We start from the raw sequence: 13,220 nt of genomic DNA on the forward strand, positions 1-13,220 counted from the left end.
CCAATACAAATTTATTGTAACTATTCTCAAATTTAGGTCTCATTGCTATGAGAAAGTTAGTTTTAGCAGCCTTGAGTTGCCGTATCGTTGCAGTTGGTACCACCTCAAACGGTTTCCTTCCATTTGTAAACAAAAACGTATTTTTCTCTTTACGATCGCTGTATAAATGCCATAATTGCACGGAATGTTTCATTGGTTTCATTGGACGGTTCTACAAGTGCCTATAAGGCCACATTTTTAAAAATTTATCGTTAACTCATATTTTTGCATCTTATTTTCCTTATTATTGGATTGGTGATTTGTTAACCTAATTTCAGTAACTTCTATTTTAGAAAAAAAGAAAATGCACTTTACAGATCCGAAATCGGACCATCCGTTCAAGAGTAAATAGAAAAGTAAATTCTGGTGCGTCCCAGGAAGGGTACATTTAGCCTTAAGATATGGAGCACCGAATAAAAAATTATTTTAATTATACATAGTTTTAATTAAAGTAATCAAAAATTGGGGTGAGATAACTGCCTTTTTTCTTCTCTTGGGCTCTTGTACTATGTGATGTATGATGGAGATAAGATGAAATATTTGAGTAATAATAAAAAACAATGTTTTTTACATATTATTTATTTGTCGATCTCTGCCATACACCAGACATTAAAAAGATATATAATGCTATTTTAAATTTACATCGCAATGATCATATTTTATAAATATCGAATCATATTTATGATTTATCGAAACATGCTACATCCGGGATGGAAGGGTTGAATGTGGGTATCAGCAACGCAGGCGTCCAGTCCAGAACCTACTGCAGAACAGTAGCCTGTCAGTTGTTTGACCTGCAAAGTAAATTTCATTTAAGTATGTTTTATGATGTCATTGTTGCCATGTTTGTGGATGTATATAGATTTAATGAACACAATTCATGGTTCGTTATAAATTATTGTGGTGAGTTAAAATTAAACATTTAAAAATACTTTATTATATGATTTGGTTACATAAATGGAAAAATATATACAAAAAGGAATGAAATTGAAATTTATACTGTTTGTCAAACCGACTAACACATCAATTTATTCCAAAAAATCAAGGTAAAAATTTTTTACTTTAAGTTCTTTCAAAAATGGTATATGGTACTTAGAGACAACGCCAAAAACAAATATGAAATGCTCTTTTCTAAAAAAAAAAAAAAATATGTTGACTTATTTTACCCCAAGCCACATTATGTTTTTAAATGTTTTCGTATATATAATATAGATTAACAGAATCAGTAATGATTTTTTCTTATTTCTCGGAAAGAGACAAATTAGTTAGTGCACAATAACTGTGAAAAAACGCTTAATTTTATTCATAATTTTTTTCTACTTGAGATTTCGGAAATTTAATTACATTTAAACCTCACCATGGCGAAAGTGAACATTTAAAACAAAAAAACAGCACCAAATCGGTCTACTAATTCAAAAATTTATTATTGACAAATATTCTACCATTCCCTTTTGTATATATAGATTTTATAATATAATATAGTTTTAGTATCATTATAATTAAATTAGTAATTAATCTCAAAGTTTGAAATTTAGTAGCCATTAAGTGTGGTAAATAGAAATTCTGTTTATAGTAATTTTAATTTATTTATTAATTACATAATATTTTGAATAATACTTACTATTTTTACTTCCATTTGACACGGTTTGTCTCCCAGCTTGAGAGGGTTCGCTAAAAGCCGTACACCAGTGCCGTCCGACTGCACAAAGTATAGAATCGTAAATTTATCTAAAATATTTAGTTTTCAACAATTAAATATGACTTTTTTTTTTGTTTTACCTCCTTTGAATTTTCCGCTTTTTCCAATAGAAAATCGGGGAAGTCGCTTGTTGCTGCGATGACTCCACAAAAAATCAGACAGGCAGAGAAAAGTACGAACCTTAAAAATATGTAGATAAGTGAAAGTATAATAAATTCAGAAATTATGCAATTTAAATTTATTATAAATGTAAATCTATAAATGATAAACATAACCCCGGTTTATTTGATAATTCAATGCAACGAAATTTTTATTTTATTAGATTTTCTTAAAAAATTTATAAAAATATAGTCTTTTTGTGCCGAAATTATTTTATATCTTTCATTCGCTTTGACAAATTATTTTACATTTGCTTACATGTCTACAGTCTTGTAGTCCAGTTCGTGATAAGTGATTTAGTTTTTGAACACGGCTCTTAAATACTTCTCCTGAGAAACCCCTAAAAGATAGATCGGAAATTAGCTAAACTAGTCTTGTGCAATTAAAGAAAGACTAATTGATTTTCTTTGAGGATTAGTCACTGGGCCTCCAACGCGTTGACGCCTTATGATATTTTTACTTCCATTTATCTATGGATTATTTATTATTTCTTTATTTATCACCCTACCCTCCCTATTGGACAATACGGGTGTTCGCAGCAGTTGGTACAACTCATTGCTGCATATGACATACATTTACATAGCTATGCACACAGCTTGCTCACTCTTGCTACAAAATATACCTTGCTGTCCTACCCAGGGAGAAGTGATGATACAAGAGCCAAAGTGGCAGTTTTTTCACCCCAATTTTTGATTAATTAATTGAAAACTAGATATAATTACTAGTCAAAATTAATGAGTCTGCCAAGTATAGGTAGGGGGAATAAAAAATGGTGGCTGTTTCAAAGCGATAAAAAAAACAACTAATTTTTCATTCAGAGCTCTATATCTCGAAAAGTTGGAACAACACAAGAAAATGTAAGAGAACGTCAATTAAAGAAGAGCAAATTTGCTAAAATATGAGCCCTAATAGAGTTATTTACGTTAAATATTTTTCGAGATATAGCTTTTTAAAAAGCAACATTTCATAAAAATGTTGTATGGGACGTACTGAAAGATCAGTAATTAGTGCATTTATTTTGAAAAATCTATATCTCAAAAACCATTTGATGAAAACTAACCAAAAATCTATCCATAAAGTGCATTTAATTTTGCTCTTTAGTACCTACTGTTAGCAATAATAAACAATGAGTTAATACAAAAATATTAAATAATTAAAGGAACAGTAGAGACAGGAGTTCGAATTGAAAATAATGAGTATACTCATATGTAGATGGCTTCGTTGTATTTTGTTAAACTGATGTATTCTTGGCAGAAAAAAACCTAATATTCATTATTTTTTACCCCAAGAAACCCTAAAATAAAAATTTTTATCATTCATATATGTGTTATTCTCCAGTTTTGGTGCTATTTTAATTATAGAGACAATAATGATTAATTATTTTTCTCTTATTATCCTTCTTGAAGCCTACACTTCTCATACAAATTTCTCATTTTTAGCTTCTATTCATTAATTGCTATTTATTTACAAAATATATAATGCTCGCTTCATTTATTATATTTATTTTATCTCACAAAGTTGAGGCTGAGACATTAATAGTCAATGGTATCAGTTTCTTATGTAGTAAACCTAAAAAAAAAAAAAAAAGCTGTAATCTTTTCAGCAATATCTCAAGTATAAGTTAGTATAAAACATAATTTGAATTTTAAATCGGACACAGCAATCACTATAACACTTTTTATCTCTGTCACATGGTCTTCGGTTACTACATAGCCCTTTCATAAAATGGCCTCCAATCAATGCTGATAAGACTTAAATTTTGTACTTTACATAGTTTCGTAGTATTTCAGTACTCCTTTGCGTACATGCTTACCTTATATATTTTGTGAAGCTTCTCTTGAGATGAAAATTGTTTTTTATCTCTCCCTAGGCAGCCACTCCCTTGGCTCAATTGGAAACTTTGAGGGAACTAGGGAGTGACCAGGATAGCAATGAAAAGACGAATGTTTCTTTTAATATTCACTATTAGGGCCACTTAACTTTGACAATTAGGATTCTCAATTGGTAGTTCAGATTACTGATCTTTGTGAAATAAGTAAACAAGGCATCATTAATCTTCTTTAATGTTCCATATTTCACAAAACAGAGAAGAATGATATTTTCATATCCAAAAAGCTTTTCTTAGTTCCTTAAGATCCTGATTCAACGTATGATGTTTGTTTATATAATTTGTTCAAAATAATACATATATGTGGCATTGGATATTATGCTCTATGTTGGCTTTTATTATCAGTGAGAATTCTAAATATTAGTGAGCAGGATAAGTTTTTTGTTATAGTTTCATACCATGTTTTATGTTGAAAATCGTTCAAGAACAAATAGTTGAGACCGATCACTACTGAATAAATGTTTTCAATTAGAATTCATACAGTAATTAGGTGATATATTTCATTTTATCACTCCTTAGTTGTTATTATATGTTAGTGTTGTAGAGTTTAGAGAAGGGTTTTATAAACAAAAACAAAGAGTATATGTTTCCGTTAATAGACGCCACGACTGAATGCTGTCATAACAAAGGAAAACCAAGCTATCCCATGTCCGTAGCTGTGTCGCCATCTACTGCTTATTTACTAACCAAATAATAAAACCCATTTTCTACAACAGTTACTCCCTATCACTTTTAAGTATTAAGTATTAACTGAGGTCTTGAACATAAATTAGCACGTCTTGATTAATGTTAGGGTTAAATAATTGGAATTTATTGGTACTTGATGCTAAATTGGAACTTGAAAATATGGCTTTTGGTATTGTTCATAAAACCAAAGAATCCGTGACACCTTGAGGGCTTAGATAAAAGAAAAATTGTAAGCTTTAAATTGGTCTTGTGTTCCATAGAATGACCCCTTAGGCTCTTTGAAAATGCTTAAAAAAGAGCCTTTCCACAGGAAAGTTTAATAATGTACAAAAACGTGGTGTAAGAAATTTATAATAATACATTTCGTCGCTTAAGGTGTAACAAACACCTCCTTACTAAAAAAAAAAAACAAACAAAGATTTAAAATGAATATTAATGGTTCATTCATAAGAAATCTTAAAAGAATTCTTAAAGTGGAACAAAAAAAATTATATAAATGTTCAACAAAACGATGATAGGTATAAAATGTATCTAGAATGAAGCATTAATTTTTTTATTTTTTATCAAATTATTACAATCATATTGTTGATTGTTTTTGTTATGAGCAATCGCTGCTTAAGTGACGATTTTTAGTTATTGAAATCTAAAAATGCTGGATTTCCTCATTTAAATGTATAGTAATTAGTCACTACGAATTTAAGCAACAGTTGTTCACTGACCTCTAAAACATTTACGTTGTGTGTTAAATTTGATTATGAAAGTATTGAGTCAACATCAAAGAATTGAAGTTTGTCCTTAACATAGTACCTAGAAATTGAAAATCAAGAAAGTAGAGACGTGATTGAGAAAAAAAAATCTGCATATTGTGGACAGGTGGAAACTTATTTAATTATTTCTTAAAGTTATAAACTCTCTAGTTTGTATTTTATTTCATCTAGTGTATTTATGTTTCAAATTTACGAACCATGCCTCATAATTTGTAGAAGAAAAATAATACCACTGAATAAATAGCTGAAAACAATTTTTCCATTAAAACATTATTTATATTTGGGAAATTTGAGTTCTACTTCTATGTAAGGTGCAGGTTATGCTTATAACCTATCCTGCATTATTAATTGTAAACGGGATTTGGTTTATAACAGTTGTTTCACTAGCCTTTCCTTCTGAAAATAATTATTATCTTTACACAACTGTTGAACTTCCTAGAAAACTGCCACATTTAAGAACAGTAAGTTTTATAGTGTACTGCCATGTCCTGTTATTGTATATATACTTATGACCATTGACAGTTGCCCTTGTTTTATCACCCATAGTGATAATTTATGAAACTAAAAATCTTTTTGATAAGAAACATTGACTACTTCAATGTTTATTTTATTGTGGTCCCACATTAAAGAGTTTGTTTGGCTTCCTAGTTATTTGTATTCCTACACATCAGCATTTAGATAATAATTACCATATTTTTAGACAAACAAAAAAATTGAAATTATCGAATCACCTATAACTATTAAAATATTTTAGATCATTTTATTGGCAGTTATGAATAAGTTACAAATTAGAACAGTGTTAACTTGTGATAATGAAATATGACTGATGTCACTTATAATTTTGATATGTCTGTGAGTGTGTGGTGTTGCATTTTAGTCTGCTTATAAGTTTAATTGTTTAATGCTTTTTGATAGTTTTATATTTACTTTATTTTTTTTCACTTATAAGTTGTGATAAGAAGTTTTGGGGAGATGTTACATCCATTGACTTTAAAATAAGATTTTTTAATCATCTTAAACTATCTTGGCACAATATCATATTATACTGTGTGTTATTTTTACTTTCACTTATCTATATTTGAAATATATCTGAAGGGAAACATTGCAAAAATGGAAAATTTCTTATCTCGTCTTTATTTCCTCTCATCACTCTGTGTAATTTATTAATGACTTCAAGTTATTTTTTCATACTATGTGTCGTGTGGAAAAAACTTAGCACTAGATAACAGAAGTTGTAAAAGAATTCATTCACTTTTTGGAAAATTGTGCTAAATAACAAAAATCTGCCCTAAACATATTACATTAATGTGGCTAGTCTGTCATTCATGAGAGATTATGACCAGAAACTTTTTAAAATTAATTTTTTGGCTTTTTAAATGTTGCTTTCAAATGAACATTAGTCTGTATATTGTTTCATCATAATATAAAATTATCAGTATAAACTATTTAATGACAAATAAGTTTTAGACATTTTAAGCTCCATAAAATGAATTTTTTTTTGCCCAAAAATAATACTTAGATGTGTATTATAAGGTTATCTAATTAGCAATTATATTTTATCTTGGTTCAATAGCGAAACAGTAGAATTAGGTAATGGTGGTGTGTGAGAGAAAAGCTTTCTTGTGACCAACGGCTTTATAGCAGATCTAGAGCACTAAATTCCAGGATAATCCCTAACAAAAGCTCTTAAGGGGCAAAACTCATAATGTATTAATTTAGTTAAAAGTAAAACATTTTTTCTTATCTATAAAAATTTTCTTGAAGTGTTGGTTAAAAGTTTTTTATAGGAAATTCTGCTACTTATAGTACATATTGTCTTAAAATATATTTACATTTTAAGACAATAGCTTGGTTATATTAGAGAGTTCTCAGGGAATCAATTGAATTTAAGAATATCATTTTTTTATCAAAACAGTCTGTCAGACGAACATTTAAACATTGTCAGAAACAAACCTTTATAATCCAGGTTATACTATTTTTAAAAAACATGCTGTTATTTCGAATCAAATTGTGATTCTATGCACTCTTTATATTAATTGTAAAAATACCTTGAAAAAAATTCATGAACTGTACACTACTTAGACATTGATTGAGGAAAATTAGTATTAAGTATAAATATTCATGAAGATTCTAAATATAAACTAAAAAGTTTATTCTATAAAGCATTTTATTGGTTAATTTTGGATTTAAAAAAAATTACTTAGGTAAACCCTAGCAATGGGAATATACCCAACTGTCTTCCAAACTGAAATACACGCAATAGAAATAGCAGCATTAGAAAACATTAAAAACAATCAAAAAGGAAAAAAGATGTATATAATATCAGACAGCTAGGCTGCTTTAAAGGCAATAATGTCCTATATTATAAAATCAGGGCTAGTCTGGAATTGCCTAGAGAGACTTAAGGAACTAGCCAGAGGCAATAAACTGACCTTGATGTGGACCCAGGACATGAGGGGATTGAAACAAGATGGCATATACTCTAGGTAGGAAGGGATCAGAAATGATGCTTATTGGCCCTGAGCCATATTGCAACATAACTGGAAGTGCAATCAGGAAAGTGGTTAACTCCTGGGAACAAAAAGAGAAGGAAATATACTGGACGCTGAAACCAGGTATGAAAGAATCCAAGCTCTTCATTAAAATATTAGAGGAAAAGGCAAAATTTTACCTTAAACTTACTAGGAATGAACTGAGGATGATAACAGGACTCCTCATGGGCCACTGCCCCTTAAAATATCATCTTAAGAAGATGAGGCTGGTGGAGGATTCCACTGTCGTCTATGTATGGAAGACGAAGAAAAGCCACGGCACATTCTGTGTGAATGTGAAGCCCTTGCATTTCGAAGATTACAGTATCTGGGACAGGACAGAATGGAACCTGAAGACATTTCTAGAATAAACCCAAAAGAATTATTAAGCTTCATAAGAAGAATAGAATTCATATGGAATATTTAGTAGAAAGAGGGGTAACTTACAAAAGATCCAATTGGGTCAAAGTGAGGAAGGGATTCCCAACCCTCAGTGTAATAATAATAATAGTTATAAACTTATTTAGTAAGAAAAAAAAATGTAATTTCATTCTCTTTTCTTTTATTTAAAAACTAGATTATTAAGATTATATTGATCAGTAATTTAGTTTTTGACTTAATAGTTAATTTTTTTTTCTAGATGCTTGAAATCCTGGGCGCAGGCTCAGGTGAAAGGGGCCTGAACAGAGTTAAACCTGGCCTTCTTTTCTTGCTCCGCTTGGCTTGGGAATCTAGAGCTCGTCTTCCACTTCTTATAATGTCAGGTTTCATGGCACTTGGTGTTCGTGTACAAATGGAAATAAACATTGAGAGAGCGGCTAGCTTTATGCCCAGGCTAAGGTTACAAGAAGAAGAACTGGCTGTTTCAGACTCAGAGGAAGGATCTGATTGGACAACTGATGATGCCGGGTAAGTAAATACATATTTTGTGAGTACTGCTATTTTAAATTATTCCATTATTGGCTCTTTTCGTCACTATCTCCATCCCTAAGAGTATTGTGATGTTGATAAAAAATAAATCTGTTTTTGACAGCAAGAACATTTTTTTAAATACAACATTTTTCAGCATCCAATATGTGATCAAATGTTCTGTTATTAGCTTGGGGAAGTTAGTGTAACATCTTACACTTCATATACTTATACTTATATTCATAAGTAGTGATATTACGTCCTTGTTCTGGTACATCAAAAGAGAAAAATTGATAATTTACAAAATTAGTTTGTAAATAAATCCAAATTTTGCCTTAGAAATGATTTTGGTTGTTTAAGGGAAGTGTATTTAACGCACTGGTCCAGCATCATATGGGTGGGTATTTAATGAGTGGGGGCATTTACCATTTACCAGAGACTTATTTTATGATTTTGGATATTAATATATTTCTATGTTGAGGAAGGATTGTTTTTGACACACTGGTCAATTTAGACATTTTCTCCTACCTCCATGTTCTCCAGACTTAAGCCCAATTATACTTATGGGAATGATCTTCAAAGGTTATCTACCATAAATCTACAACCCTATCTCTCTAAGGGGGACCTTGCACTTCAATTTTGGCTGGAAATTCATTTGGAAACCAGTGATAACATCATAAATAGTCTGGAAAGAATATTTAGAGCTATTTTTGAACATAGAGGGTACTTCAGCCATTAGTTAAAAAATATAAATACATATTTTATAGAAATGAAATTTATTTTAATATTAATTAAATAGGAAATATTGCTTTCTAATTTTTTTGCTATTATTTTTTTCCCCTAGGATTTATTGAAGTAAAGAGTATTTTAACTTTTTACATAATACCTATGTTATTCTGTTACATATGGTTTATTCGTTTTTGAGTTTTTCATATTGAAGTAAGAGTTGTGTCTCTTGTTAAACCTGAAGTTGCTTGGCGATAAAATATCTGTTGTTATTAAATTATTAGATTTAGCCTTTAATGAATGAATAAGGTTTAGCATCCTTGACTTGACTCTTGTGAAGAAAGATCATGAAAAGTAGTTTAGGTGCCTCCCTTAAATTAATGAAAAATCAAGATCTAGAAGAATTTAAGAATGAAGTTTGATGATAAAAATACTAAAATATCTAAATCAAAATCTCTACCACTACAACCCATGAAGGGTTAAGAGTGCAGTACTTAACAAGGAAGTATTGTTACCAGACCAATGGTTGTGCAAAGAGCTAATTTGGTCAGAATCACACTCAACTGCCAGATTTTTACCCAATTAAGGGTACCCAATTTATAAGGCTGGGTGGACCCCAGGAGGGCTCCAGAACCCACAGGGGTGACTCACGGCTACAGTGTAACAGAAAACAATTTTTTGCCCAGCTGGATTAAATCAGTGTCCTTGCCAGTTAGTAGCATTGTCTTACCACAGTGCCACTGCACTCCCCCAAAATATCTAAATAGTTATATTCAATTCTAAAGTGTTTCACTTTTATGATATTTAATTTACCTGTAATAAATAAATACAAATTATTACTGTCTCAATTGCCATCCTATTTATTTTAAAATTCTTCCCTTTTGTAACAAGTAATTAATAATGCTAGATTATTTGACTATATTTGTTCATTTATTGTTAACTGTAACCTGTTTCCCATATTTTTAACTTTAGAAAATAAATATTCTAAGAATAAATAAATATTCGGTTTCCTATTTTTTCTCATTGGTTTTGAAAATGATGAGCCTTCTCTCTCCCCTCCCTTGGTAAAATTTAACATCCTTTAAGTATCTCTAGTCCAGGAATATTATTTTCATCTTCACCCCCTCTGTCCATCAGGCTCACGGCGTGATTCATCCAGTTAAAAGTAGAAGTGATTCATCCATTTAAACCCATATGCCCAAAGGTTGAAATGATCTATATCTACTTCCACCCTTCTAGTACAGATAGTTCTCATCTTTCATGATGAGATAAGATGTTTTCAGTGAGAACCCTGTGGGAAGCCTGTCTTCCTCACATGTGTGATCATTAATATATTTAGGCCAGTTTCTGAGTGCTCCAGTAAAGGCCTTAGGCTGGAGCATAAGGTGTTATTGCCAAAGCTATCGTGATTGGCCTGATATCTCCCATGCCCCAGAATGGAGCAAGACTAGAAACATTTTATTGAAGTCACTATATACAGTCTTTTGGTGGTAATAATAATAATAATCGTGAACTCCTATGATCAATGAATGGTCATGGATTCAATACTTTGTAAGGAAACAATTTTTAAAACAACGGTTAAACGACGAGGTGATTTGGTCAGAATCAGAATCATGCACTTTATGAGGCTGGGTGGACCTTAGGAGGGCTCCATGTAGTTGGCTCATGGCAACAGTATAACATAAAATAATTATCTATCCAGCCGGATTCGAACCCGAGTTAATATGTATGAGAAAATTAAATTGTTAGTTCATCATTTAAATTTTATCTCTTAGGAATATTACCTATTTGTTTGTTCTTTATAGATATTCGTATTAATAAAGCAATGAAACTCGACATTATTTTTAAAAAATTTTAACTCATTTATTTTTAAAATATACTTAGTAATGAAATTTCTCAAATTTATGGTTTGTATTTCTGGGTTTAATTTTTTTCTCTGATGTATAATTATTTGTTAGTTTGTTGGTCATCACTTTTTTTTACTTTTTTAGGTTTGATTCTGAAGATTATGAAGAAGATGATGATGAGGAGGAGGAGGATGAAGATGAAGAGGAGGATGAAGACTACACGTGATCTCTGATTCAGAAAATAATATTTGAAAGTTCAATGAATGAGAAAAGAAATCAGCAAAGTCAATCCTAATATTTTTCCTGGCTTTGTTACTTAAATTTCTAATAGTAAATGCTGATTTAAAACAATTTTAAAGATTTTCTTTTCTAACCATGTTAGCTACTAATTCACCATATCCTTACATTGGAGTGAACATCCAAAATAATAAATGTTCTAACTTTTTTCATGATACTAATATATTAACATTAAAACCCATTTCAATGAATACTGTTATACATTTCTAAGTGTTTTAAATTCTTTAAGAAAAATTAAAAATCTTAAAGCATTTCTACGGGTTTTTAATTAAAATTGAAGCTATCAATATTTTGTTAATTCAAATCAATCCTAAATTTCGATTAAAATAGCATGTTGGAAAGTATCCACCAGTCTAATTACACTTTATGAAACTACTTATTAACTTTGCAAGTTTGCTCATTTTCTCTGTGATATTTTTAGCCAACATATTCCGTTTAAACTGGTTTCCTGTATTTCTTTTCTTTGTATAGCATTGGTTATGTGTGATGATTAGTTTTTATAATATTTATGTTATCATCATTATGTTAACAGATTTCACTAACTTATGGTTCAATTTTTTATTTTTTTATAGCTATTAATAAGTAATAAATCTGTAATTACATATTATTACATTAGCACAACAAGATTATTTATAAATTATAAGGTGAATGTGTGTTCGTGATTTCTGTGATTAAATATTTATTAATTAAATAAATAAATGTGATTAAAGACTTCACTTTTACTGAACAACAGAGATGTTTTAATTGTTTTCTTTGTGTTTACTTTTGTTATGAAAGTTTTTATGTTCATTCATCTAGGAAGTTTATTGAACGCACATTACTTTGATAAGAAGTTTTATTAATATTAAATTATTTTACTTCTCATCAGTCAGTAAATATATGTACATTTACATATGCCTATATTTTTTATTTATTTGTTGCTTAGGAATTTTATAGTTATAAGTTTCTGTTCGTAAATAAATGATTAACACAAAGGACATTTATAGCATTATTTCTCATATTTAATAGATTAAAATAATAAGCATAACCAACACATTCCAGGTAAACAAATAAACTTAATTATTATGTAGACATTTGTAAATGTAGTTACTAACGTTTGTATTAATAATTAAATTATGTATACAAAAGAGGATGTTTTTGTTTTATCTTTTGTTATTTGAAACTCTTTATGGTCATGTACAAAAAAAAAAAAAAAATCAATAATTTGAAATATATTAATTTTTTTGACTAATTGGGTTATAAAAGTGTGTACCATGTTTATAATAACCATCAGTTATTCAAATATTAATGTAATGTTGTAAGCATTGGTGCAATGACAACAAAATAAATTTGGGCCTTTTAAATTTTGGCACCTGGAAAATGTAATAAAATTATGTTAAAATTGTACAATGATGACAAGCTTCATTGGTGAAATCATATTTATGTTATATTACAAGGAATATCAATGTATTATCTAATCTTAATAAACATTACTTGTTATTTTGCTAAACTTGTACTGTAATAAATTTATTACAATGTATCTTCAAGTAGCTTATGGAATGGTTATTTGTTGTTGGGAAGTAGTAATTGTGGGTTTATATATATATATATTTTGAGATTTCTGCTCTTCTTACTCTTCATTTTTCAATTGTCATAGAGGTTAATTAGAAGAGCCAGTTAATCCGTAGTATA

At 29.6% G+C, this 13,220-nt stretch overlaps 2 protein-coding genes across 2 annotated transcripts in view; one reads left to right on the forward strand and one right to left on the reverse strand.

Annotated features, from left to right (window-relative positions):
* Positions 1–616: 616 nt before the first annotated feature.
* The window catches only part of LOC136796206 (uncharacterized), a 22,418-nt gene continuing 9,814 nt past the window's right edge, over positions 617–13,220 (reverse strand). The window contains exons 3-5 of the mRNA XM_067049233.1: positions 1,819–1,918; positions 1,661–1,738; positions 617–833 (exon numbers count right to left, since the gene is read on the reverse strand). Coding sequence (XP_066905334.1) covers positions 726–833; positions 1,661–1,738; positions 1,819–1,918 — 286 coding nt within the window. The 3' untranslated portion in view covers positions 617–725. The remainder of the gene's footprint in view (positions 834–1,660; positions 1,739–1,818; positions 1,919–13,220) is intronic.
* On the forward strand, positions 5,544–13,038 carry LOC106686594 (uncharacterized). Its single transcript, XM_014429982.2, has 3 exons — positions 5,544–5,700; positions 8,411–8,679; positions 11,397–13,038. Exons 1-3 carry the CDS (start codon positions 5,560–5,562, stop codon positions 11,476–11,478), a joined length of 492 nt encoding a protein of 163 aa, XP_014285468.1. The 5' UTR covers positions 5,544–5,559; the 3' UTR covers positions 11,479–13,038.

Source organism: Halyomorpha halys, unplaced genomic scaffold, assembly GCF_000696795.3.
Source record: "Halyomorpha halys isolate HHAL.00 unplaced genomic scaffold, Hhal_1.1 Scaffold844.1, whole genome shotgun sequence".
Taxonomy (NCBI): Eukaryota; Metazoa; Arthropoda; class Insecta; order Hemiptera; family Pentatomidae; genus Halyomorpha; species Halyomorpha halys.